Source organism: Phyllostomus hastatus, unplaced genomic scaffold (genome assembly GCF_019186645.2).
Source record: "Phyllostomus hastatus isolate PE091 unplaced genomic scaffold, TTU_PhHast_1.1 phas_scaffold_21, whole genome shotgun sequence".
Lineage (NCBI taxonomy): Eukaryota > Metazoa > Chordata > Mammalia > Chiroptera > Phyllostomidae > Phyllostomus > Phyllostomus hastatus.
In genome coordinates, this window is record NW_025334017.1 from 49,175,590 (window position 1) to 49,201,457 (window position 25,868).

At 65.4% G+C, this 25,868-nt stretch overlaps 2 protein-coding genes across 2 annotated transcripts; one reads left to right on the forward strand and one right to left on the reverse strand.

The window, feature by feature from the left end:
- Positions 1-4,074: 4,074 nt before the first annotated feature.
- Positions 4,075-14,092, forward strand: ADCK5 (aarF domain containing kinase 5). Its single transcript, XM_045860882.1, has 15 exons — positions 4,075-4,200; positions 8,295-8,401; positions 8,712-8,861; positions 11,452-11,527; positions 11,638-11,838; positions 11,925-12,065; positions 12,170-12,283; positions 12,379-12,510; positions 12,592-12,675; positions 12,845-12,926; positions 13,028-13,106; positions 13,183-13,274; positions 13,342-13,594; positions 13,659-13,775; positions 13,862-14,092. The coding sequence occupies exons 1-15, from the start codon at positions 4,189-4,191 to the stop codon at positions 13,965-13,967; spliced, it is 1,746 nt and encodes a 581-aa protein (XP_045716838.1). The 5' UTR covers positions 4,075-4,188; the 3' UTR covers positions 13,968-14,092.
- On the reverse strand, positions 14,080-25,013 carry CPSF1 (cleavage and polyadenylation specific factor 1). The gene is made up of 37 exons (XM_045860810.1): positions 24,735-25,013; positions 22,086-22,113; positions 21,851-21,993; positions 21,664-21,744; positions 21,385-21,536; positions 21,163-21,309; positions 20,942-21,081; positions 20,757-20,867; positions 20,578-20,671; positions 20,391-20,478; positions 20,176-20,298; positions 19,893-19,944; positions 19,712-19,806; positions 19,568-19,642; positions 19,401-19,481; positions 19,238-19,327; positions 18,891-19,001; positions 18,666-18,807; positions 18,416-18,594; positions 18,187-18,323; positions 17,927-18,101; positions 17,631-17,837; positions 17,443-17,532; positions 17,228-17,371; positions 16,994-17,146; positions 16,237-16,353; positions 16,074-16,164; positions 15,921-16,005; positions 15,706-15,847; positions 15,471-15,623; positions 15,219-15,395; positions 15,072-15,138; positions 14,948-14,995; positions 14,703-14,858; positions 14,495-14,624; positions 14,271-14,409; positions 14,080-14,191 (listed from the first exon to the last, which is right to left on the reverse strand). Exons 1-37 carry the CDS (start codon positions 24,876-24,878, stop codon positions 14,144-14,146), a joined length of 4,335 nt encoding a protein of 1,444 aa, XP_045716766.1. The 5' UTR covers positions 24,879-25,013; the 3' UTR covers positions 14,080-14,143.
- Between the last annotated feature and the right edge of the window lie 855 nt (positions 25,014-25,868).

Here is a 25,868-nt window from a genome sequence, read left to right on the forward strand (position 1 = left end):
TTTTTTAAAACTAATTTTGGCTCTGGGTTTTTTTTTAAGGTTTTTGTTTATTTTTAGAGAGAGGGGAAGGGAGGGAGAAAGATCAGTGTGTGGTTGCCTCTCATGTGCCCTCTACTGGAGACCCAGCCTGCAACCCAGGCCTGTGCCCTGACTGGGAACTGAACTGGTGACCCTTTGGTTCGCAGCCCGCACTCGATCCACTGAGCTATACCAGCGGGGGCAGTTTCCATGATTTTTAACGAACGTAAAAACTATCCACTCATATTTATAAATCAGGTGTCACATTCACTGTCTTCTCTTACATGTAAAAATGTTGGGTAGTGCCCTGGCCAGCACTCAGGTGGCTCGAACGTAAAACGAACGTAACGAACGTAAACGAAGTTTAACGAACGTAAAAACTATCCACTCATATTTATAAATCAGGTGTCACATTCACTGTCTTCTCTTACATGTAAAAATGTTGGGTAGTGCCCTGGCCAGCACTCAGGTGGCTCAGTTGGTTGGAGTAGAGTGTCGTCCTGCAAAGCGAAAGGTTGCTGGTCTGATTCCCGGTCAGGGCACACCCCCAGGTTGCAGGTTCAATCCTCCGGTCGGGGCGCATAAGAAAAGGCAACTAATGTTTCTCACTCTCTTCACCCTTTCCTCTCTCTCTAAATGATAAAAAAGTCCTTGGGTGAGGATAAAATAAATAAATAAAATAAAATAGCCCTGGCTGGTGTGACTCAGTGGATTCAGCACCACCCTGAGAACCAAAAGGTCACCAGTTCAATTCCCAGTCAGGGCAAGTGCCTGGGTTGCAGGCTGGGTCTCCAGTAGGGGGCGCATGAGAGGCAACCACACATTGATGCTTCCATTTCCCCATCCCTTCCCCTCTCTAAAAGTAAAAAAATAAATAAAATTAAAACTTAAAACCATCTGTAAATCATATCAATTTACTAGACTATAAACTGAAATGCAACCTTTTAAAAATGTATATTTTATTTTTGGAGGGGAAGGGAGGAAGAAAGAAAGAGGCAGAGAAACATCAATGTGTAGTTGCCTCTCATGCATCCCATGCATGTGCTCCAACTGGGAATCAAACCAGCAACCCTTTGATTTTCAGGCCGGTGCTCAGTCCACTGAGCCACACCAACCAGGGCTGAAATGCAAGATTTTGTGTTTTGTGTTTTTTTTTTTAATTCATTTTTTTTAGAGAGGGACTGGAGGGAGAAAGAGAGAAACATCAATGTGCGGTTGCTGGGGGCCATGGCCTGCAACCCAGGCATGTGCCCTGACTGGGAATCGAACCTGCGACTTTGTTTCGCAGCCCGAGCTCAATCCACTGAGCTACGCCAGCCAGGAAAATGCAAGATTTTGAAGTGACAGCTGATGCTCACTGAATCATCTCCTGACCCTGCTAATCTGACCTTTCCTGAAAGTGTCCTTACTTTTCCCGGCAATGCTAACGTTTCTGTGGGTTCACTAGGAGCCTGTCACTCCTTTCACCACGGCCTACCCAGAAACTGGTGACGAACCCCGGGCTGGCGGGCTGGCGGTGCGCTGTCCTCCTGCTGGAGCTGCTCGTGACGCGGGTGTGATGGGCCGCTCTGATGGGGCTCGGGCTGGCCGCCGGCGTCAGTGCTCACACAACCCTGCCGTTCTGTGGGTTCTGGGCCCTACAAGTGATCAGGAAGGTCATTCCCTGCTGGGCCCAGGAACTGAGAAATTTGCCCAAATGATAGGAAGTGTGTTTCTCACCTTGGGAAAACAAGGAACAGAGCCTTTTGGAAGTCAGTCTGAGGCTTCTTATGAAAATTTCAGCAAAGCAAACTTAAGGCGGTCCAGGTGGTCTGGGAGCATTTGGAGCACCACACAGGCAGCGGCCGCGCTGGTTAAGGGGGTTAATAGCAGCTGCCCTTGAGGGCCCCGAGCGACCCTTATTTGAAATCTCCTGTGCTACTCAGAGGGCAGCTCAGGTGGTTAGAGTGTCATCCGATACACTGAGGTCGTAGGTCTGAGCCTCTCCCCGGCCAGGGCACACACGAGAAGTCGCCCAGTGAAGGCACACATGCACCAGTGGAACAGCAAGTCAGCGGCTCCCTCTCGCCCTCAGATCAGTACGTAAAGGGTTTCAAAAAGTCAGAGGGGTAGGGAAGACCGTGATGAAAATTTTAAACTTCGGGGTAAACAGAATACATTACTGATGCTTCCGGCGGGAGCCCTCGCGGGGTCTGCGTCCACCCCTGTGGATGTCGCAGGTGAGTGACGGCAGCACCTGCCCTTCCTTTTCACGGGCGTGCCAGTCACCTCGGTCCCCTGGAGACACTGCTGTTCGTCTCGCCTCTGGAAGAACCGTCTCCGTCTTTTAAAAATTCAGTTCAGCCTTCCTGCACTCCATATAAATCCGAGGTTTTGAACTTCTCTTTTGAACTTAGAACCACACTCCTGGTTCTCTCATTAGTTAATGGCCTAAATAAACCTCTGACACACTGCACTAGTTTTTGAGTTGCTGGTGGAACAAATTACCACAAACTTGGTGGCTTACAGTGACCAAAGTTGATCCCACCACAGTGCTGGAGGCCCGAGTCAGAAACCAAAGTGAAAGTGTGGAGGGGGGAGGTTTGCTGGCTCCTGCTGGAGGCTCCCGTGCGCGGGACTCTGCTCCGGGCCCCTCTCCAGCCCGCGCAATTCCCGACAGGTTGTGGCCCATCACTCCTGCGGCTGTGTCTTCACGGGGACTTTTCCGGTGTCTCAGACCTCCTCCTCCTCCTTGTCCTTGCCCTTCGAAGGGCACCAGTCACTGGATTTAGGACCCATCCTCATCCAGGATGATCTCATCTAGAGAACCTTCATTGTGTCTGTAACAACCCTATTTCTGTATAAAACCACAGGACAAGTCTGGAGCATACTGCTTGGATATATCTTTGGGGATGGGACACATTACTCATTTTATATCTGTGTGATAGTCATCCTTCTTAACACACTTCTTTTTTTTTTTTCTTTAACAGCAGTTTTGGAGACTCAGGGGCTTGGGGACACGGGGATGCTGGGAGATTCTGAAGACGGGTTTGGGCGTGGGGAACTGAGGTGGGGAGGAGGGTGGAAGTCAGGGGTTTGAGCAGAATGAGCGTGGTAGTCACTGGAGGGACTGTCTTCTGGCTGCCCCTGGGGCCCAGCAGCCCCATTTAGGGGAACTGACTCCACACAGCTCCGTCAGGGGTGGGGGACCCCCATGCAGTCCTGGGGCTTCTGCCCTGCTGTGGAGACGGAGCCCGGCAGCCTGGGACAGAAGCCAGGCCAGTGCTAGTGCCCCTTGATGTAGAAGTACGACAGAGTTCATTCCTTTGTTCGTGTGGGGTGGGAAACTGCTGTCCCTTGTTCCCCAAGAGTGGACAGGACAGCCCTCCTCCGGCCCCCAACTCCCAGCCTCAGGGCAGTCCACGGTCCAGGCATTCAGCAGTGCGTGTCCCGCACAGCCGGGCTCACGCCCTGGTGTTGCCACTCTCAGATGCCCGGGAAGCACTTCTGCGGGGGCCTGGCCTATTTCCTGGACCCGTTCCACAATAAACAGATGGGGTTGGGTAGGGAGGCCGACCATGTGCAACTGGGAATGTTGGCGGGACACCAGGACACAGGTGAAGGCGACACGGTGGGCAGAAGCTCAACTAGGACGGCGGTCGGCGGGCAGCCTGGAGGCGGTAGGGGCCCGGAGGTGCTGCGGCACTGGCGGCAGAAGAGGGTGTTGGCTGTTGGGGGGCGGAGGCCGGCTTCGCCTGAGCCCGGGGACGGGGGGAAGAACAGGCCCCTCCGGGATCACCGCGTGGAAGACGGCGCCACGGGGGGTGGGGTGGGGGGCAGACTCCCCGGAGGCTGGCGTCGCCCACCCCGGGGCGTCGCTGCAGGGACGTCGGCAGCAGGTGGACGCGGGCAGTGTGGCGGCCGGACCGGAGTTTGCAGACTGTGCCCGGCAGCGGCGAGCGGAAGCGGGCGAGGGCCGCGAGGACCCGCGACGGCGCGCGGGCCCTGGAGCTGCGCCGCTAGGGGCCGGCAGGGGGCGCCGCGGCGCCGCAGTCGCGGGCGCGCTCGGGGCCGGGCTCCGGGCCCGCGCGCCCTCGCCGCCGGGCGCGCGTGCGCAGTGCCGGCCTCCCGCGGAGACTGCTGGCCGCGGCGAAGCCGGTGCACCGAAGCGGCGCGGAGCGGCGGCCGAACATGTGGCGACCGGTGAGTCCCTTCCCCGGCCGCCGTCGGCCGCCCGTCCGGGACTCTCGGGGCTCCGCGACCCGCTTCCCCGCGCACCACAATGGCGCCTCGCCCGGGCCCCGTCAGAGACCCCGCCGCCCGGGCCCGCGCCCCCGGACCCTCGGGGACCCTGCCCTTCGGACCCCCCGCGGGGCCGAGACCCGGCGGCCGAGGCCGGCGCCACGGAGGAGCCTGCAGGCAGACGCCCCCCGCACCCCCGGGTCCGCGCGGGCCCCGCGGCTTCCGCCCTGGCTTCGGGCCGCGGGCCGTCCCGCCCCCGCGTGTCCGCGGACCCTCGGGGCGTCGGGCTCGGCGGGGACCCGGGCCGGAGGCCTTCTGCCGGCGCCTCTGCTGCTCGCGGGGCGCCCCGGCCCCGGCCCGCGCCCGGGCCCGCGGGTTCCGACCCTGGCGCCGGCGGCCGGGGGGCCCCTCCCGTCGGCGGCAGCTCCGCCGCCCGCCCGCCCTCCCCAGGGGCCCGGCCCTCTCCCGCCGCGGTGCGGGGCGAAGGGCCGGGGGCTCCGCGGCACGTGCACTCGGGGCGTCTGCGGCGCTCGAGCCTCCCGGCAAGCCCGGCCGTGCGGGGCCAGACGCGGATTCGCGGCGCCGGGGCCCCCGTGGACCCGGGGCTGGCGGCGAGCGCCCGCCCGCCCGCGGGTGTGGCTCGGGCCGGAGCGGAGCCCGTCACAGCTCGTACCGCGGCTCCGCGCCCCGGATCCCCGGGGGCCCCAGGCCTGCCCCCGGGGTGAGCCTGGGGGTCGGGGCGCAGGGGCGGGGTTGGCCCCGGACTGTCCCCGCGCCCCGCTTCTAAGTGCAGCGGGCGCGGCCCGCGGGGCTGAGGGTCACGGGCGGCCGCGGTCCCTCCTCCCCGCCCCTCCCCGGGCGCGCTTCCCCGCTCCCCGAGGACGAGGACGGGTCTGGGCCGGCCCCCCCGCCCGTGCGGGGTGGGTTGACCCTGAGGTTCACCCGCGGGGTTCTCGTCCGCTCTCTGCCGGGTCCTGCTGCCGGGGGCCCAGCCTTTCCGGGCCGCGCATTAAATACACAAACGCTCAGGTTCATACAGAAAACAGGTTTTAAGTGAATTTACAGTTTTGTGCTGGGCCGCACTCGCAGCCAGCCTGGGCTGCATGGGGGCCCGGCGTGGACCCCCCTGTTGACAGCATCGCCCTGAGACTCAGCGGAGGCTTCTGGCGGCTGCGGCCCGCAGGCCGGCCGGCGGTCTCCCCCCCTCCGACGGGCAGTGTCCCGTCTGATCTGCGCGCGATGGGGAAGGGAGCAGCCGCGCCAGCGCCCAGCACGCGGCTGCCCGCTCGTTGTTCCGAGTTAAAGAGTACGTTTATGAGCTTCGTGATAGCGATTGCAGTGTCCCCGTGCCAGCTGGCAGGGACCTGCGGCGAGGTGGCGTTGTGGGCACAAGGCCTCTCGCTTGCAGTCCTGGCCGGGCTTCTGCAGGGCTGCTCACCTCTGCTGGCCGTGCCCTCCTTGGCCTGTGGCCCACCAGGTGTCCTCCCCTGGGCCCCCTGGCTCCGGGCTGCTCTGGAGCAGTCTCAGCGCAGCCAGTGCGGGCGAAGCGCATGCTAGACCCCAGAGGTGCAGACGGGATGGAGGGGGGGCCCTGCTCAGGCTGCCGGGGACACGGAGGCTATGCTGACAGTCACTCCTGTGTGACAAGGACAGCGGAGGAGGGACACACCAGGACCGGCGGTTGAAGGCCACTCCCTGCAGGCAGGACAGCAGCTCAGAGAACAGGTCTGGGCGGAGCAGGGCCCACCCCCTCCCCCGGCCCCGAGTCGGGGAGCCCCAGTGAGGAGTCAGGAGCCAGGGCTCCCGTGAGGTTCCAGGGAGGTCCACTCGGCGCTGTGCCGTCTGGTGCTCAGGAGCCTGGGCCTCCGGCCCTCCGGCCCCCCAGCCCTCCGGCCCCCCAGCGTCCGCCCCAGGGGCCCTGCCCCGGCCTCGGGCTTCACTGTCCAGTGATTCAGACGAGTGTTCTCTCCTGTAGAGGGACAGCATGCTCTGTTTCTATTTAGTCATTTTACCTACAATGCAGTCCATAGTCACATAGTCGTTCAAACGATCCTGTAGTTATCAGCTGGTTGATAATTTATGCTAGAACAGAAAAAAAGTTAAATTATTTTATTGGATTGCTTGGGGTGGGATTAAGAAAGCTGTGTGTTTTATTGCATTTTTTCCATTGCTATTTACCCCTCCACCCTCTCCCACCCCGCCCCCGCCCCCAAGAGGGTGTGTAGTGTCGAGGTGGTGTTGAGGGCTGTCCCTGAGGAGGGGGGCTTGGTAGTTTCTCACCACACCCTCGCCTGCGAGGGGCTCTTGGGGGCAGGGTGCTCCGCTCCGGCTGCCAGCACCCTCTGCACTAGGGGGTTTCGGGGCGGCCGGTCCAGGACCGGGAATGGTGCCGCCCGCTGCCGGCTCTGCCCGGAGCTGCGTGGCAAATGCCCGCCCTCCCTCCTGCGGGCGCCTGCTAGGGCCCAGCCCTGAGTGTTGTGCTGTGCTTCCACCACCGCTCACCTTTCCAGCCTTGCAGGGGGACACTGCCGCCCCCATGCAGAGACGCAAGGTGTCAGGGTGGGCGTTGGCCCGGCCCAGGTGAGCGAGTGAGGCTGCAGACCCGTCTGCCTGTCCCAGAGCCTGGTCTCACCGGGGTCACTGGGAAGCCCTGGGGGCCATGACCCGCTGGCTCCTCTGGGAATGAGTCCTCTCTGCGCGTCCCTCCCCCGAGGGCTGCGGGCTTCTCCAGGAGGGGGGTCCGGCTCCGCTCGCCCCGCCCTCCTCACTGCGGCAGCCCCCCTCACCCCTGAGCACACACTGTCCGGCCGCACAGGTCTGCCCCTCAGAAGCCCGGGCCCTGTTCTGGCTCCGGGCCTTCTCGGACACTGTGTCCGCCGCCCATGACACCCTCAGTGTCCCCGGGGACGTCCCCTCGCTGCCCGGCCACGGGAGCCTGGTCACACACGGGGCCCACTGTCAGGCCGGCCCCCGTGGCAGGGCGTGGTGGTGGACGGCACGTGGTCAGGTGAGGGCATGGGGCGGTCTGGACGGGGCCTGCACAGCAGTGTGGGGGGGGCGGGCAGGGCAGACCCCCTCCCCCAGCACTCACTGACGCTCGTGCAGAGCTGGCCACCGGGGTGCTCACAGGTCGGTCCCCGGGGCTGCTCTCCCGTGGCGGGGGCGCTGGGGCACAGAGAACGCCTGGCTGCTCTGGCCCTGGCCGTGCGTGGCCTTGCTGGCGGAGGCTTAGTCAGCGCCGCCCGCTCTGGGCGCAGCAGGTCACGGGCACTGCCCCTAGACTTCTGCGCGGGCGGCTGTCCTTGAGGCTGTTGTCAGGCTGCTCTCGGGGCGTGCCGGCCCGTCGGCGCCTCATCCGGCCCGGAGTCCAGCTCAGGGGGCCCTCGGGGACAGCCCAGGGCAGTGCCGTGGGCCACGGTTTGCTGTGCGCACCCTCAGGCGCCCTTCTCCCTGGAAACCACGACTCCGCAGCTCGGGAAGCTGCAGGCGAGGGGCTCTGGCGCGTCACAGTCGAAGTGAGTGGGCTACCAAGGTCGCCCGTGAGCAGGGGGCCTCCCAGGGGCCTCGCTCCTCGGCGTCCGTCCCGCCGGCGGCCTCTCCGCGCTGCCTCTGGGCTGGGAGGACCGGTCCCCGGGGCCTTCATCTGCTTCCTGGGCGACGGCCTGGGCACGGCCCGATTCTGGTCTTCGTGATTGTGACGACCGTGTGGTTCAGCGTTCTCTCTGCTCATTGGTTTAGAGAGAGGAAGGGAGAGAGAGGAATGTCGAGCTGGAGTTCTGCGTATTGGTGCGCCACTGGTTGCTTCCTGCGTGTGCCCTGACCGGGGCCCCGGGACCTTGGCAAATGGGGACGACCCTCTGACCAGCTGAGCTCGCCAGCCAGGGCCCGCGTTTAGGCATTCTTCACAGTCCCGTCCGGAGAGTGCCTTCCCCAGGCCGTGGTCCGGGGGTCTCAGCAGCAGGAGACAGGACCGCCCCCCGGGCCCCGACAGTGCCGGCGCAGGGCCCAGGGCGGGGGGCTGCCCCGCCGACCCCGTGCTGTCGCTCACTTTGCAGTTGCCCCTCTGCCACGTCCACTGTGCTGTGCTGCAGGGCAGGCCGCGGGGCTGGCCGGTCCCCGCCGCCCGCCTCAGGAGAAGCCTCAGGATCCTGCCTGCCCGAGGGTGAGTCCTCCGCAGCCTCTGGATCTTTGGGGGGCCTGAGGGTGGACCTTCTCTGAACACCCCCCTCCGCCCAGCCCAAGACAGGCTGCGTCCGGCTCCTGGTGAGGTGGGCTAACCTGGGGCTGGGGTTCAGGGGCAGGTCCCCTGCCACCACATCACTGTGAACAGTCGGCAGCCAGAGCTGGGGCTCCCACAGTGGGGGGGGGGGGGGCCTAGCAGGGCGCAGGGGCAGGAGGGTCAGAGAGCACGCTCTGCTGACTGACCACACAGGCGCCTGGGACCGACCCGGTCGTGCATCGTGTCCCTCCAGGTCCTCGAGGCCCCCGCCCCTGTGGAAGAAGGTGCTCTCCGCCACGGCGCTGGGGCTGCCCTTGCTCCTTGGCGTCCGCTACTTCTCAGCAGAGCCGCAGGAGAGGAGGAAGATGCGGCTCATGGTGGACGGCGTTGGGCGCTTTGGCAGGTGGGAGGGCTGGTGCCCCCGCCTTCATCCCCCCCCCCCCCACCGCCCCGAGCCCTGGTGGAGCTCATCTCCCGGGAGCAGCCCCACGGGCCGCGCTCCTGCCCTTGGTCAGACCCAGGAGGCCCTGTAGCTGCAGAGCCCTGAGAGCCAGCTCTCGGCCCTGAGTGAAACCTCCGCTGACCCAAACGGGCCTCCCCGCTCCCCCCACCCCCCAGAGGGCCGGGGAAAGGCCTCGTGTGGGGCCGCCTAGGGCGGGCCTGACCCACGGTGGCTGTGAGTGCCTCTGCCTCGCAGACCTGGGCCGCTTGAGGCCAGGGCCACTGAGACCTTCAGGCTCTCAGCCAGAAGCTTCACTGAGATTTGCGCTCAGGCCAGAGGCGCCAGGTGGCTGCCCGCTGCCCGCTCCTGCCTCCCGGGTGAAGCAAGCTCGAGGCTGGTTCACAGCAGAGCTGGGAGTCAGGTCCACTTCTTCTTCTGTGACCACCGCGCCCCCCTGCTCGCCCCCCTGGGGCTGTCCCTCTGCCGCTGGGCTCTGCACTGCCTCGTGACCAGCTGGGGCGCATCTCACCACCCCTCTGCTGGGGCCAGGCCCCCGCAGTCTGCGCCTTCTCGTCAGCTCGAAGCCTTAACAGCTGCTGGGATGGGCGGGCCTGCTGCAGGCCGGACACACGGCGGGGCCTGGGCACCTGGCAGCGCGGGTGCAGGAGCCCGGGAGGAAGCAGGGTGGGGGTAGACCCTGAGACGCCGGGCGCCCGTCCCCTGGCAGGACGGCCGAGCGGACCAGAGTGGGGGCAGTCTGCAGCCGGGCCTGGCCTCTGTGTGGGGTCTCCGGGCCCTCCCCCACTTTTTGGTCACAGCCTCAAAGGTCCAGAAAAGTTGCAAGAAGAACAGAACTTTTTGCTTGAAACTTTTGTTGCAAGTGCATCATCGGCCTGGACTCCCGCTTTCCCCCGTGGGTTGCTCTGTTCGTGTCAGTGCTATTTTGTTGCTGAACTGTTCCAGGGTGGCAAATTGGCACCGTTTTGACTTAGCTCTTTTTTTTAAAGATTTTATTCTTGTTTTATTTTTAGAGAGAGGAGAAAGGAAGGAAAAAGAGAGGGAGAGAAGCATTAATGTGTGGCTGCCTCCTGCACGGCCCCCACTGGGGACCCAGTCCGCAACCCAGGCCTGTGCCCTGACTGGGAATTGAACTGGCGACCTTTTGGTTTGCTGGTGTGGCTCAATCCACTGAGCCACACCAGCCAGGGCTCAGCTTAGCTTTTGTGACCCTTTTTAAGAATCAGCATTTTATCGTAAAACATTTCAAATGTAGGTGGGGATGTGCTTCGGAGAACTGAGATTTTACCACTAACATCGCCAAATCTTTTGGACATGTCTCCGTTTTCGAGCATTTTTTTTCCGCACTGCAGAACAGTCCAGGCTCATGTTGTCCCTTCACAGTGCTGGCGTTGGCCGCGGGCCCTTGGGGTGGACACAGGCCGGAGGTCTCAGGGCCGTGATGAGCAGGCCCGTGTGCAGCTGGGCCCCAGGCCTCCGTGGACGGGAGCCCTGCGTGCTGGGCCGAGTCGCGGGCGCCCACCTCTGCGTTCACGCAGACGCAGCTCGCTGTCTCTCTATTTGTAGCTTATTTTCTCCAGCTGCGAAGCACCTGGCTCCTCTCACCCACAGCCAGGGACGTGCTCCGTGGGCACCCCACCCCTGTGCAGACCTCGCCCTGGGTCTGGGGCTGAGTTTCTCAGGAGGGGCCCTGCCCCCAGGTCACCGGGGAGCTCCGAGTGCCGGTCTCACTCACGCTCGCTTCCTCCCGGACAGCCCTGTCCGCGCCTGTGCCGTCTGTGGTGCTGGTGGCCGGGGCGGGGCGTGGCCAGGCGGGAAGGAGGGGCTCGGGACTGGCCCTGGGTCCCGCCAGGGCTCCCGCCTTGAGGGACAGGAGCCCCACGACCCTCCTGCGGAGGCCGGGGTGTCTGAAGCCCGGGCTCCAGGCCTGGGTCCCCCTTCCTGTCCCACCCAGGGCTGCCCGTCCGGAGCCTGAGGCGCGGCGAGCGTCCGTGAGAAGCCGCCGACAACAGACAAGGCCTGGGCCTCCGGGGTCGTGCTGGGCTGTCCCACTGGCAGGAGCTCTGGGGGTCCCCGACCCGGAGCTGACTCCCCGGGGGCTCCTGTTCACGGGCAGGCCTGGGAGAGGCGGCCCAGGAGTGCAGAGGGGGCGGGGCGGGGAGTGCGGGTGCGCCCGCGGAGGGTCGGCGTGGGGCTGGCGACAGTGGCTGTCTGGCCGGCAGCCGCAGCGTGCCGGGTCCTGGTGGGCTTCCTCTGTGGCAGGAGCTCCGCTGGGGCGGAAAGACCGTGTGCATCTGGTTGCTCGGGCCTGAGGCCCCCCAGCTCTCACCCTTCCCTTCGGCCTTGGGCACCTGGCAGCGGTGTTCGGGGGCCGAGGGTCGGCTTGGACGCCGGCGGCCTCTTCTGCAGACCAGCAGCCGACACTGACGCAGTTCAGAGAGCGAGGCGGCCGGGCTGCGCGTCCTCTGTCCCTGGTGCGCCGAGGGGCCGGCAGGGCCCGGGCCCGCGGTGCTGAGGGAGCCTGTGCCGGCAGGTCCGTGAGGATCGGCCTGCAGATCTCCGTGGACTACTGGTGGTGCACGAACGTCGTCCTGCGAGGGGTGGAAGAGGTCTGTCCGTGCGTCCCTGGTGGTGGCGGGGCCCGCCTGTGCCGTGGGGCGGGTGTTGGGTGGACTGAGATGCCCGCCTGTCCCCATCCCCCGCCCCTGCCTGTGGTCAGAACAGCCCGAGGTACGTGGAGGTGATGTCTGCGTGTCATCAGCGGGCGGCGGACGCCCTGGTGGCCGGCGCCATCAGCAACGGGGGCCTGTACGTGAAGCTGGGCCAGGGGCTGTGCTCCTTCAACCACCTGCTGCCCCCCGAGTACATCAGGACGCTGCGCGTGCTGGAGGACCGGGCCCTCACGCGCGGCTTCCGGGAGGTGAGCCCCGCCCCCCGGGGGTGGAGCTCTGGGAGGCGGCGCCCGGCAGCGGCCTCCAAGCTGCTGCAAGGCCCCGCTCTGGCCAGGTGGACGAGCTGTTTCTCGAGGACTTCCAGGCCCCGCCCCAGGAGCTCTTCCGGGAGTTTGACTACCAGCCCATCGCCGCCGCCAGCCTGGCCCAGGTGCACCGCGCCCGGCTGCACGACGGCACTGCCGTGGCCGTGAAGGTACAAGGCACCCGCCCCGGGCGGGGGGAGGCAGCAGGCTGGGGGGGGGGGGGGCGGGAGTGGGCTCGGTGGCGGCAGCAGCCCGTGCCTCCCCGCCCTTGCAGGTGCAGTACATCGACCTGCGGGACCGCTTCGACGGGGACATCCACACCCTGGAGCTCCTGCTGCGGCTCGTGGAGCTCATGCACCCCAGCTTCGGCTTCAGCTGGGTCCTCCAGGTGCCGCCGCCCGCGGGCCGGCCTGGGGCGGCTCCTGCCCGGGCTGCGCCGCTTGGCGCCCGACCCTGACCCCCCGCTGCCCGTGTGGCCCTCAGGACCTGAAGGGGACGTTGGCCCAGGAGCTGGACTTCGAGAACGAGGGGCGGAACGCCGAGCGCTGCGCGCGGGACCTGCAGCACTTCCCCTACGTGGTGGTCCCGCGCGTGCACTGGGGCACCTCCAGCAAGGTGGGCGGGCCTCCCCCCCCAGGGGGGCTGGGGGCTGGGGGCTGCTCGGGCCTGCGCGCTCAGCCTCCCGCTCTCTCCCAGCGCGTGCTCACCGCCGAGTTCTGCGAGGGCTGCAAGGTCAACGACGTGGAGGCCATCAAGGCCATGGGGCTGGCCGTGCGGGATGTGAGTGCCGTGCGTGCGTGCGTGCAGGGCGAGGGAGGGGCGGGCCTGTGCGTGCGTGCGTGCGTGCGTGCAGGGCGAGGGAGGGGCGGGCCTGTGCGTGCACCCGGCAGGGGCACCCGGCAGGGACACCCGGTCGCTGTGTGACGGTGTGGCCCTGTCCTCGCCCCAGATAGCGGAGAAGCTCATCCAGGCTTTTGCAGAGCAGATATTCTACACGGGCTTCATCCACTCGGACCCCCACCCTGGCAATGGTAGGGAGGGCCCCGGGGCGGGGCGGGGCGGGCCGTGGGGCTGGGGTGGGGCTGGGGTGGGGCTGGGGCGGCCTGAGTGAGCCCGCGTGCCCTGCCCCTAGTTCTGGTGCGGAAAGGCCCGGACGGGAAGGCGCAGCTGGTGCTGCTGGACCACGGGCTCTACCAGTTCCTGGACGAGAGGTGAGTGAGGTGGGGGGAGGCTGGGCCTGGCCTCTCCTGTCCGGGCCTCGGCCTCGGCTCACTCTGGGCCCCGCAGGGACCGCTCGGCCCTGTGCCAGCTGTGGCGGGCCATCATCCTGAGGGACGACGCCTCGATGAAGACGCACGCGGCTGCGCTGGGGGTGGAAGGTGAGTCTCGGGGGGTGCTTGCGGGGGTGGGGCCGGCGGCCGCGCCGCCGGCTCAGCCCCGCCGCAGACTACTTCCTGTTCTCGGAGGTGCTCATGCAGAGGCCGGTGCGCCTGCGGCAGCTGTGGCGCTCCCACCTGCTGAGCCGCGAGGAGGCGGCCTACATGCAGGCCATGGCGCGGGAGCACTTCGAGGACATCATGGCCGTGCTCAAGGCCCTGCCGCGGTCCATGCTGCTTGTGCTGCGCAACATCAACACCGTCCGATCCATCAACACCACCCTCGGCGCCCCGGTGGACCGCTACTTCCTCATGGCCAAGAGGTGGGTGCCGGAGGGGGGCCCGGGTGGGGGCGTGGGGAGTCCGGGCTGACTTTGTCTCCCGCAGCGCGGTCAGGGGCTGGAGCCGCCTGCTGGGCACAGCGCAGCCGAGCGTCTACGGCGCCAGCCTCCTGCGCCACCTTAGGGTCGTCTGGGAGACGTTCAAGTTTGAGGTCGCCCTGAGGTGAGTGGGCAGTTGGAGCCCAGCGGGCGTGGCGGGGGCCAGTGCCTGCTCCCCACTGACCTCCCCCCCTCCACCTCCTTGCCCAGGCTGGAGACCCTGTCCATGCGGCTCACCGTCCTCCTGGTCCGAGCGCTGGTGTACCTGGGCCTCATGCCCCAGACCGAGGGGCTGTACGAGTACCTGGAGACCTAGGCCCCGGCAGCAAGACCAGTGCTGGCCAGGGCTGGAGGCACTGGATGGGGGAGATACCTGGGGCTCTGACCACTGGTGGGGCCAGTGGCCCTGCAATGACCACACACACTTCTCAAACCCAACAAGTCTCTTTTCTGTGTTTTGTACAAAAAGGGGGTGGGGCTGTGTCCAGGGGTCTAGAAGTGGGCAGTGACACGGTCTGTCTCCAACAGGTCGTCCAGGATCTGTGGGGAGAGGGGCGGGTGAGGGTGCTGAGGGCCGCAGTGGGGGCAGGGTGAGGCGCGGGCTGGGCAGGCCACTCACAATGTCCGGCGTGGTGCCGATCTTCTTGGCCAGCTCGCTGCGCTCCATGGTGCTGAGGTACAGGTAGCGGTTGAGCAGCTCTCCGTCCAGGATGTTGCGCACGGCGTTCTGCAGGGTCCGCCGGTCCACGTGCAGCATCCTAGGGAGGCGTTAGGTGGTGGGGAGCTGCGGCAGACCTGGCGGGGGGGGGCAGGGGGGCGGGGGGGGAGGGCAGGCGGGCTCACCGGAAGGCGCGGGGGTTGAGGCCGGCGTGGTGGGGCAGCATGGTGGTCAGTGCGTTCTGCAGCATCAGCAGCCGCCGGTAGGTCTTCTCCTGCATGGGCAGCAGGAGCCCGATGCCACCGTCCAGTGTGGCTGTGGGGACAGTGTGACCACAGTGTGACCCCCGCACCCCCGCCCTGGCCATGTGCCCCCCGCCTGCCCGGCACTCACCGAACCAAGTGATGTGCTTGTTCTCCCACACGACCGACTTCTTGCTGGGGCCCTCGGCGGCCCCCCGGCACGGCGTCCTCCAGAAGGTGTTCACGTGGGCACCCACGTGGAAGTCGGCCCGGCGCAGCAGGCGCATGCCGCCGAAGCTCTCTTTGGCTGGGCAGAGGGACCTCGGGTCAGGGTCCGCCCCGCCCCCGCCCCACCCCACCCCCACCGCGCCCCCGCCCCGGGGAGGGCGTGCTCACCCTCCGGCAGGTACATGTACACCATCAGGTTGCGGTCGCGGTCCGACACTGTGGGCAGAGCCCAGAGTCAGCCGGGCCCTGGCCGCAGTTCCGGGGGCACCCTGGCCCCAGACCCTGCACTCACCCAGGAAGCCCAGCTGAGCGTTGTCCACCATGAAGTCCACGCTGTACACTTCCAGGGGCTTGGCGTCCTGGGGATGGCGGGAAGGGGGCGTCAAGGCCCGCCCAGGCACAGGGACCCCCAGCACAGGGTGCCCGCCCCCCCGGGTACCCTGGACACGAGGCTCAGCGTCTTGCTGTCCTCCTGGTAGCGCAGCAGCGAGATGCTCTTCATGACGTCCGCGGCCAGGATGAAGTTCTTGACGCTGATCATCTGGTGGATGTAGAGCTGGGTGTCGATGAAGGCCATGCCCGTCAGCTCGCTGGCCCGCAGGCTCCACAGGAAGATCTGCGGGCAGGAGGGAGGGCTGGTCGCCAGCGGCTCGGGGGACGGGGGGACAGGCGGGGTGGGGCAGAGACGCACCTTCTGGCCGATGGCAGACACCAGGTGGCCGTTGCAGTGGCACAAGGCAGTCACAGGCCCCTTCTGCTCCTTCTCATACAGGACCTTGAACTTGTTCTTGGTCAGGGGCTGGCCAGGCTCGGGCACCACCTCAATCACATCCATGATCAGGATCTGCACGCAGGGAAGGTGGCCGGTGACTGGAGGGCACACCACAGGGGGCTCCGGTGGGCCCGCCCCGGCCCCCGGCCCTTACCCGCCCGCGGCACGTGACCTCCTCTCCCTGCATGAGGCAGGTCCCGGCGGCCACGTAGCCCTTGAGGCCCGACACGGTCTCCTCGCTGCGCAGCGACACCGTCTTCATGCACGTCACGTGCTCCCACTCCTCCAGCTCGATCCTGCAGGGGCTGGGTCAGGACGCAGACCGGGCCGCCCGCCCGCCCGCCCGCCGCCCACCCGGCCCAGCCTTGCCTGGCATTGGGGATGGCCTCCCAGCTGACCGGGGAGATGAGCTGGATGGAGAAGGCCTCCTGCTGGGGGTGGATGTACCGGTCGTCTGCGGAGACAGGGTGCTGGTCAGGGAGGGGCGGCCCCCCGGGCAGGCCCAGCCCGGGCGTCTCCTACCTCGCTCGATGGTCTCAAACTCCTTCTCCTCGCCCGTCATGCGTGGGATGCGGGTGCAGGGTGTGTTGGTGCTGGTGGCCACAGCGTACACCTGGGGGAGCGGAGAGTGTCACACACCGGAGACCAGGCCCAGAAGGTCCCTGGCCTGGAAGAGGGTTCAGACCTTGGACTCCACGTGGTAGGCCACGTAGTGGGCCGTACAGCGCAGTGGGATCTTCCTGACAGGCCACGGGGCGTCATAGGACAAGTAGGCAGGCAGGACACTGATCCTCAGCTCGCCCTGGGGGGAATGGGGGGGGTCGGTGAGACTGGGCACCTGCTGAAAGCAGCACAGGTGACTGCAGGCCCGGGGGTCCCTGGGGTCAGCCCTCGGCCCTGCTGGAACCCCTGCCCCTCTCCTCCTCTCTGGCTCGTCCAGGGTTCGGGTGCTGGCCACAGCTGTGGTTGGGGCAGGGCAAGGGAGGGCCAGGGCCAGAGGGCACAGGAGGCCAAGGGTGGCCCACACTTGCCCTGCAGAGAGGTGAGGGAGCCCCTGCCAGGGCCCCGGCCCCCCCCTCACCCAGTCCTGGGCGCATCAGCACCATTGTCCCTGAGCCCTCGGAGTGGCCCTGGGGTCACTGCCATCATCTGCCTGACACAGATGAGGAAAGCGAGGTGGGAAAGGTGGGCACGTCAGACAGTCACACGGCTCCTAAGGGGCCGAGCTGGGGTCCCAGCTCACTGAGCGGTGACACTGACTGCGCCCCGGCCACCCAGGCAGGTCCCCTGGGCCCCCCACAACCCTTCCCAGCGTTAACCCCCACACTTCACCTCCTCGGCCCCGGCCCCACCACCTCTGGGTGCCCCACCCCAGTCTCCAAGGGCCTCGTTCCAGGCCCCAGCACTCGCTCCTGCCCTGGGTGCTCCGGCCGGGCACCTACCTGTCTGTTGAAGTACAGGAAGCCCCGGGGGCAGTTGACGTTGTGGAATGGGGCGAAGGAGTCGATGGGGCCGTCGATGCCCATGGGGTGCAGCCGCAGGGCCCCGCGGCCGGTCACCAGCAGCCAGTGGGGCGAGGGGCCGCAGACGAACACCTGGGGGGCAGCGCCGTGAGGTGGCCGCAGGACCGGGGTGCCCACCACACCAGCCCGGCTCCCGCAGAGCCGCCTGCCTACCCCCGAGTAGCCGTAAATGTCCTCGAAGTAGCGGAACCGCGCCACACGCCCTCGGGCCCCGGCCCCCTCCTCGGCGCCGCCGCCATCCGCCTTCTTCTTGGACGGCTTTGGCCTCTTCTCCCGGAAGTTGATGTTGTGGGGAACCTGGGGTGGGGGCGGCTGTGAGGGCCGGGTCCCTGCCCCCGCCCCACCCTGCCCCTCGGTCGCCACCGCACCTTCTTGAAGCGAACTTTCAGGTTTCCCTGGCCGAGCTGCGAGTCGTGGGCGAAGGCCTCGTAGATGAGCAGCTCCTGGTCCACGTGCACCTGAGGACGGACAGTGTCCGGTTGTCCGGCTGTCAGGAGGCCCGGGCAGGCAGGCAGGCATGGGGCGGGGGGGCAGGTGCGCACCGGCCTGTGCTCACCAGCAGGTAGGGCCTGCTCTGGCGACTCCCCAGGGCCACCAGCAGCACCTCCTTGACGAGGGGCAGCTCCCCCTGGCGCGTGGCCTCCTCCTTGCGGGCCTCGCCCTGTGTGGTGGGCTGGCCGAAGGAGCTGTCCACCAGGACCCGCTGCCCCACGGGGAAGTTCTTCACGAGGAACACCAGCCGCCAGTCGGGGAGCTGGTAGATCTGTGGAGGGAGCGGCAGTGGGCACAGGAAGGCATGGGGGATGGGCCGGGCGGGGCCGAGCCGCGGTGCCGGCACAGGGTGCCACCCACCTCCATGGTGCCGTTCTCCCGCACCAGCAGGCACCAGTGGGTGGGCTCGGCCCGGAAGGGGGCGGGGTCCCGATCGGCCGGGGGCTGGCTGCTCCGGCGGGCCTCCTCCTTGCCGGGGCTGAAGAGGGAGCCTGAGTCCCCGTAGAGCATCTCCTCCTCGTCATCCACTGTGGGGCTGCGGGCACACGCGTCACGGGCGGCCCACCGCAGGGTGCAGGGCCCCCCGGCCCCCTGGCCCCCGGGCCCAGCCCCCCACGCACCTGGTCTCTGAGCCCTGGCCCTCCGCCTCCGAGCCGCTGCGGCCCCCTAGCTCATCACGGGCCCCGCCCAGGCGGCTCTCGGTGGTGAACATGCCGCTGACATCTCGGTACACGCACATGGCGATCACCTTGGATTGCTGTGGGGAAAGGCGGGCTGGGTGCTGGGTGCTGGGGAGGGGTGGGGGCAGCGGTGCAGGGATGGTGCACTCGGGGGGGTGGGGGGGCCTACGTGATGCAGCGGCGGCTTGTGCAGCGCCAGGCGGTGGTGGCGGCCCCCGTAGGAGTCGCTCTTGAGCAGGAACATGGCCACCTGGCCCTCGGCACTCATGATGACCACGCAGGGGTCGGCCACGGCGCACTGCACGATGGGGGAGCCCAGGTCCACGGGGATGAAGTGCAGCTGGTTCACTGCAGGCACAGGGCGGTCAGCACGTGCCACCCTGGCCCCGCCGGCCCGCCCACCCGCCCACTCTACCCACCTCCTTCCAGCAGGCGGATGCCCAGTGGTGACACTTGGACGATGTAGCGATTGTCCCCGATGTTGCCAGCAAAGACCGTGGGGCCCTGAGTGGCAAAGCCACTGGTGTCCAGCTCCATGATCTCCTGCCCAGTCTGCAGGATCTGTGGGAGACCATGGTGAGGCGCCCCGCACCAGTGGGACCCCGACCCCCCCGGTGGGTCCCACCTGCCAGCAGACCCCTCACCATGGTGGAGTCCTCCCGGCTCAGGATCAGGAACCCGTGTCTCCGCCCGTCCTCCTCCGTTTCAGGGGCGCTGGGCTCCTGCTCCGTACCCTCACTCTTGGGGGTCTCCTCCTGTGACACGAGGGCAGAGAGAGCACAAATCCCAGCAGACAGCCGGGGGTGCTCAGACAGCGGGCAGGCCCACAGCTGAGCCAGAGCGAGCTCTCGACGCAGCCCCTGGGGCCCGCGCAGCAGACCCCGCTGAAGCCCCACCGCTCACAGGCCGCCCCCCCCCCCCCCGGCCTCACGAGGACGGAGCACCGGGTCACCGCCCCTCAGGGCCTCCTTGAGGTGCTGAGCGCACGTACCTGCTCCTTGCGCACTGGGGCAACCACCGTCCACATGTCGTAGCAGCCAGGAAGTTCGAAGGTCGTCACCACCTGGGGCCGGATGCTCTTCTGGAAGGACGACGGAGCATGTCTCTCCACCCAGGCCCCCGGGGGACACCAGCCCCAGCCCCCACCCACGCACCTGCAGCACGGACAGGGCCCCGTTCTTGCCGTAGCCAGAGCACATCACGATCTCCAGGTCCGGCTCGGGGCTGTTCTGAAACTGCGGGGCCGAGGTGAGGAGGGGCCCCCCGCAAACGGCCCCTCCACCCGGCAAACCGCCCCCGCCCGCCTCCCCAGCCCAGGCACCTCTTCGGACAGGAAGGCGGGCTCGCCCATGGCCGCATTGGCACAGGGTCCGATGTTGAGGATGCTGTCACACACCTGAGGGCACAGCAGTGGTCAGGTGGGGGGTGGGCCGGCCGGGGCGGGCCCCTCTGTGCACAACCTCACCTCGAAGGAGTAGGTGGCCAGCTGTGTGCCCGACTGGGCCTCGCTGCCGTACACCTCGATCTCGTCCACCTCGTCCTGCGGCACCGACTGGCCCCCTGAGGCACAAGGGAGCCCCTCTGAGCCGCCGAGGTCCCCTGGCCCCGCACCTCCACCCCACCCCCACCCGGCCCCTGGCCCTCACCTGACCAGCCCACTGTGGAGTCCACTCGCTTCTTCTTGGATGAAGGCTCTTCCTGGGAGGTGGGAGACAGTGAGCGGCCCTGGGCACACCCTGCTCAGGGTGGTGTCCCCCAGAGTCAGGGCCGCGCGCAGCCCCGGGAGGCTGTGCATGCGGTCCAACACAAACCGTAAATTCACTTAACACGTTGAGATTTTGGGTGATGACACATCGCAATGTATTTACCGTGTGGCCCGGAGACGCCCGAGGGCCGCACACCCTGCACTAGGCAGCCCCGGGCACCCACCTTGTCAGCGGCCTCGCGGACGGCGCTGGCTGGGGCCTCCTGCAGCTTCTCCGTGTACTTGAGAAGGAGGGAGTTGCCCAGGCGAGAGCCCAGGAACAGGTACCCGGGCTCCATGGTGACCATCTGAGGGAGGGAGGGAGGGAAGGAGGGAGATGGGTGGTGAGGGGGCCCAGGCCCAGGCCCCGGGCCCAGGCCCACCCCCAGCCCCGACTCACGCTGCTGGTGAGTACACTGGCGGCAGCCTTGTCGAAGTGGAAGGAGCGGACACTGCGCATGCCGTCGGTGATGAGGGTCAGCACGTAGCTGTGGGAGGGAGGACCCTGAGCTGGACGCAGGGCTCGAGGGGCAGGGGCTGGGGGTGACACCCCCGAGGGGCACAGGGCTCACTGAGGGGAGACTCACATCTCTCCGCCCTTGAGGGAGATGACCATCTTGTCATAGGAGATGAAGGCCGCCTGGGCACAGTCGAGGGTGATCCTCACGCCCTCCTGGGTGCCTGTTCGGTGGGGGTGTCAGGCGGACTCAGCAGCACCCCCACCCCAGCCCCAAACCCACCCTGAGCCCCGTGCCACCACACTCACGCAGGGGGAAGGCAGTGGTGCCCGAGGTGAGGCTGTTGAGGGCCACACCGTATGGGGGGACACTCTGGTTGAGGTACAGCAGCGAGTTGACAGCAAAGATCACCACCCCACCTGCAGGAGGACATGCTGGTCGGCGGGGCCGGGGTGCTCCACGCCACCCCGACTGCCACCGCCACTCCCCTCACCTATGGGCTTGGGCACAGCGAGGGCCTGGGTGCAGTCGAAGGGCAGGCTGGTGAGGGACCAGATGACGGGGTGGACCTTCTGCGTGATGTTCAGCGAAATGGCCACGATGGAGCACGTGTCCTGCCGCACAGCCACCCGCCTGGGGCCACAGCAGGTGGGTTAGCCGGGGGACCCCGCCCCTGCGCCGCCCCCTCAAGAGGCCCATGGCAGGGGGCCTCACCCGGGCCAGGTCTGGTTGGGCTCAAACAGGATGAGCAGGGTGGGCTCATAGTAGCCGTGCAGGAACTGCAGGTCGACGATGTTGAGGAGCTTCTCGTCCAGGGCCCGCACGTCGATGATGTAGCTGGGCAGGAAGCTGGACCTCTGCCTGGGGGAGCGGGGGCTTCAGCGGGCGGGAGGTGGAGGCGGCGGGGTTCAGGCACCGCCCTGCCCCCACACTCACCCCTCGCCCATGAGCCCCTCGTGTTCCTCGGCCAGGCTCTCCCTGCGGAAGGGCAGCACCACCAGCCGTGTGCCGTAGATGAGCATGGCGGCGCAGCGCCCGTCGGGGTCCACGCGCACCCGCGGCGTGTGCACGTTCTGCACGAAGCCGTCCTGGGGGTGGAGGGCCACGGGGCTGACCACGGGCAGGCGGGAAACCCCGAGGGAAGCAGCGGGGCAAGGGCTGGGGTGGGAGGGGAAAGGACAGGCAGGAGGGGGCAGGGGTGCGGCCGGGCCCTACCCGGAGCTCCGGCTCCTCGAAGTAGTGCAGAGACAGCGTCTTCAGGTCATGGGTGCCCGGGTCGTACTCCACCACCGACAGCTGGAGACAGCAGGTCAGAACCGCAGCCCACCCGCCGCAGCCCTGCCCAGCGGGCTGCCCCCACCCACCACTGTGCCCAGGACCTCCCGCCAGGCCCACCACCCACCTTGGCATCCTTGAAGCTCAGCAGCAGGGCGTCCCGCTTGGCGCCTGCCAGCTGCACGCTGGCCATGGACATGACGTTGCCGAAGAAGGAGAAGGAAGCCACCAGTTCCAGCTTCTCCCGGTGCTCCCTGTGGGCCTTCCCCTCTGGGGCAGAGGTGGTGGGTACAGGTCGGGTTCCCCGGCCCCAGCCGCCTCGCCCCCAGACACGTGGCCGGGACAACCACCCGTGTGCTCACCTGTGCTCCTGTCATTCTTGATTGGTGCCTGGGGGGGGGGGCAGGGAAGAGACACACTGCTGCCATGGGCGGCCCCACCTTACGGGGGGACAAGGGGAAGAGACCACCCACGGCCGGCCCTGCCGCCAGCAGCTCTGACCGAACTCTCAGGGTAGTGGGGACACGGGGCCAGGCACTCCTGGAGGCAGCCACACACGCCCCGGCCCCACGCGCACAACGCCACGCTCAGCCTGGGCCCCCAGCCTGGGCCCCCAGCCCGGCCACAGGCTTCTCCTGAGGAACCCACCCCGCAAGGGGGCCTAAAAGGGCAGAGGCGGGGCAGCCAGCTGCCAGGCTGTGCCCCCACAGACGTGAAACACAGGACCCCAGAACAAAGGGTGAGGGCGTGCGCAGGGCTGCAGCGCCACAGGGGTTCTGTCCTTCGGGGCAGAAGCCCTGGTTTGGAGGCGGACTTGCCGCCTAACGTGACTGATAAGAAAAACAACACGGACTACGCACCTGAAAGCCACTAGCGAAAATAAGTGAAATAAAAATACCTGGCTAACCCGAAACAAAGCCAAGAAGGAGGAAACAGAAAGAAATAAAGGAACGTGCAGAAAGACACAGAGTAAGATGGTCACTCAGACCTGGTTTTGCAGGAAAGCACATCCCATGTAGACAAAAACTCCAATGAGAGGACAAAAGCCACCAGAAAGATAAACAACCATTTGCTATGGAGTCAGTTTAAACAGCAGGACACAGGTTTTAAAAGGGCGTCCCCCATAACGGCGTGAGATAAAGCAGGCTGGGGTGGCCACATTACTACTGGACAAAGTGGATCTAAAGGTAAAAAGTATTTGAGATAAAAAAGAAGTTTCATGACAAAAAGGTCAATTCAAAAGTAAAACAATATGTATGTTTTAAAAGTAAAACTAATATTCTAAGTTTGTCTTAAATGTACCTAATGACACACCTTTAAAATAAAGATTCTTAAAAATCCTGTCAGGCAAGTGCATCACCTTGTTTATGTTTAAAATTATCTTGGGCCCTGGCTGGTGTGGCTCAGTGGATTGAGCGCCGGCCTGCAAACCAGAAGTTTGCGGGTTCAATTCCCTGTCAGGGCACACGCCTGGGTTGCAGGCTGGGTCTCCAGTAGGGGGCGCATGAGAGACAACCACACATTGATGTTTCTTTCCATCTCTTCCTCCCTCCCTTCCCCTCTCTCTAGAAATAAATAAAATCTTTTTAAAAAACCCACACATTTTAAAAATAAAATTACTTTGGATGTCATTAATTTTTTACTCTTTCATGTAAATTTGAGAATTGGATTACTAAATCTAGACAGAAACCTTACTGCAACAAATTTATTGTTGTTTGAGATAAAGAACAATAAATTTATTAATTAACCTAGGGATGGCTGAAATCTCTGCAATGAGACTTCCTGTTTGTAACCCTGACATGTTTTCTATTTACTGGGGTCTCTTATTAATTTCAATAAAGTGCTACATGGGTTTGCCTCCCAAAGGTAAAGGGCCTGCCTTGTGGATGGCTGTCACATTACACCTGCCCCTGGCAGGGCACCTGCCCACCTCCCGCGCAGCTTCTCCATCCTCTGCCCAGCCTCAGAGCAGAGGCCAGGGGTCCCGCAGTCCAGGCTGTGCCCCATCCCAGCTCCCGACCCACCCACAGCCATGCGCGACCAGGACAGGCTGTTTCGGGTCCATGACTGACTAGTGACCCCTCTCACCCACTCCAGGCCCCTGTCCAGCTCTCCCTCTGCATCTCTTCCCACCCCACACTTTACTCTCCAATGTGAGAGGTGGCAAACTTTTTGGAAAGGGCCAGACAGCAGATAACTGACTTAGCAGTCACATCTAGTCTGTTGAGGATTCTTCTTTGGAATTTTTTCGCAACTCTGTAAGGGTGTACAAAGCGTCCTTAGGGCTCTGTGGGCTGTGCCCACAAACCCTGCTCTCACGGCTCATTCCCTTCTTGCACAAACCTGCTGCTGTCTGCTCACCTCCAAAAAGAGCCTTTTCCTGCCAGTTACTGCTCCATCCCTTCCTTCCCTGTGTACCAACCTCCTTCAGGGACCTGTCTGTGCTCACGGGACCGACTCTCCCCTTCCACTCTACATCCCAGTCCAATTTTCCACGCCCTCAGCTGCTCCGGCTTCCACCCCGGGCGTTCCTACTGCCTGGGGCATCCTCCACTCACACGCTGAGCCTTACGACGAGCTCACTTCACTTCCCTAAAACTGGGTCTGTCCCCATCCTAAATCCAGCCCGTTCCCTTTGCCGCAATGTTCTCCCGGACAATTTCCTGGTCAGCCAGCTGGAAACACATAGCCTCCTTCCTAACCTGTTTCCGCCGTTGCACAGGCTGCAATCTACAAGTGTGCTTACAGGTGTGTCTTTATTTGGAGGAGTTCCCCTAGCCCGTTTGTTTCAGGTTTTGTACCCCTACTGCCTAGCCCACAGCAAGTGTTCACGTCGTCTAATCAGTTAGATGCACGAGGGCAGGGCTCGTGTCCACAGCAGCGCCGGGGGTGGGGGTGCAGAGTCACGTTCGGGCGCTGCAGACCAGCGGGCTTCTGGTTCTGCACCTGGGCACCCGCTCCCGCGAGCGGTGGGAGGTGGAGGAGGGGGAGCCGGCGGGACTTGGGCCTACCTCGGCGTCGCGGTTCAGGCGGTACACGTACAGCTGCGAGGTCCCGGCCACCACGAGGTTGCGCTCGCTGTTGTTGAAGAAGTTGCAGTACATAGAGAACTCGAGCCCGGTGGGCGGGTGCGCCTGCTTGTACACGGCGTACATGGCGCCGAGCCCGGGCTGCGCGGGGCCAAAGGCGACAAAGTGAGCGAGTCGCCGATGACGGCTGCCCACCTGGCAGTTGGAACCGGCGCGCGGGGGACCCGGACAGCGGTGAACACGGTCCGGCGGGGAACACGGCCCGGCGCCGCCCGGAAGCTGAGCGTGAAGGTTCCGGGCTCGTGCGTCTGCGCAGTGGCGCCTCGGTGGAGACGCTGGGCGGGGGGGCGGTGCGACAGCGGCCCCTGGTGGCCGCGGGTAGTCAGGAAGCCTTGCGGCTCCGCCGCCCGCTCCGCGTCTGCTGCTCCGAGATCCCGAACTCGCCTGAATTCCCGGATCCCACTGAGGCGGAGCGCGGCAGGGATGCGAAACTCAGGGCAGGCTGGGTCCCCTGCCTGACCCAGAGTGGGGTCAGCGTGCAGCCTCTCCCCGCAGGAAGAGGCGAGTCTCCTTTCCCAAGGCCTGGTGCGAGATGCCGTGCCAGACGCTTGGCCCCTGGGTGAGCTAGGCGAGCCCCGAACTCGCGGAGCCGGGAAGGCAGGCACGGCCCGGCAACTGACCCGGTGTGGAGGAGGCCCGACCAGCCCTGGGCTGGGAAAGCTTTCCGGAGACATCCCGTGCCCCGTCTCTGCTCTGTGCTCCCTCCTCAGAGCCACCCCACCACCGTTACCATCAAAGCCTGGGCGCTGAGGGCGTTCAGTCCCCGGCGCCTGGGGACACGTGTTTGCCAGCCTACACGCCCACACCCTGCAGTGAACCCCTCTCCCTAGCGCGGCGATTTTCTCCTGATCTTGCTCGCTCCCCAGGCCTGGCACGGTTGCCCACCTCCAGGATCCTGGAACCAGGACTTCACACAGCTGAGACTTCTCCAATGCTGGGGAGTCACCCCAGATACACAGGGACAGGCCTGGGCCTTAGAAACAGAATCATAAGAAATAAAACAAGCAGGCCTGGCTGCTGTGGCTCAGTGGACTGACCCCTGGCTTGCAAGATCAA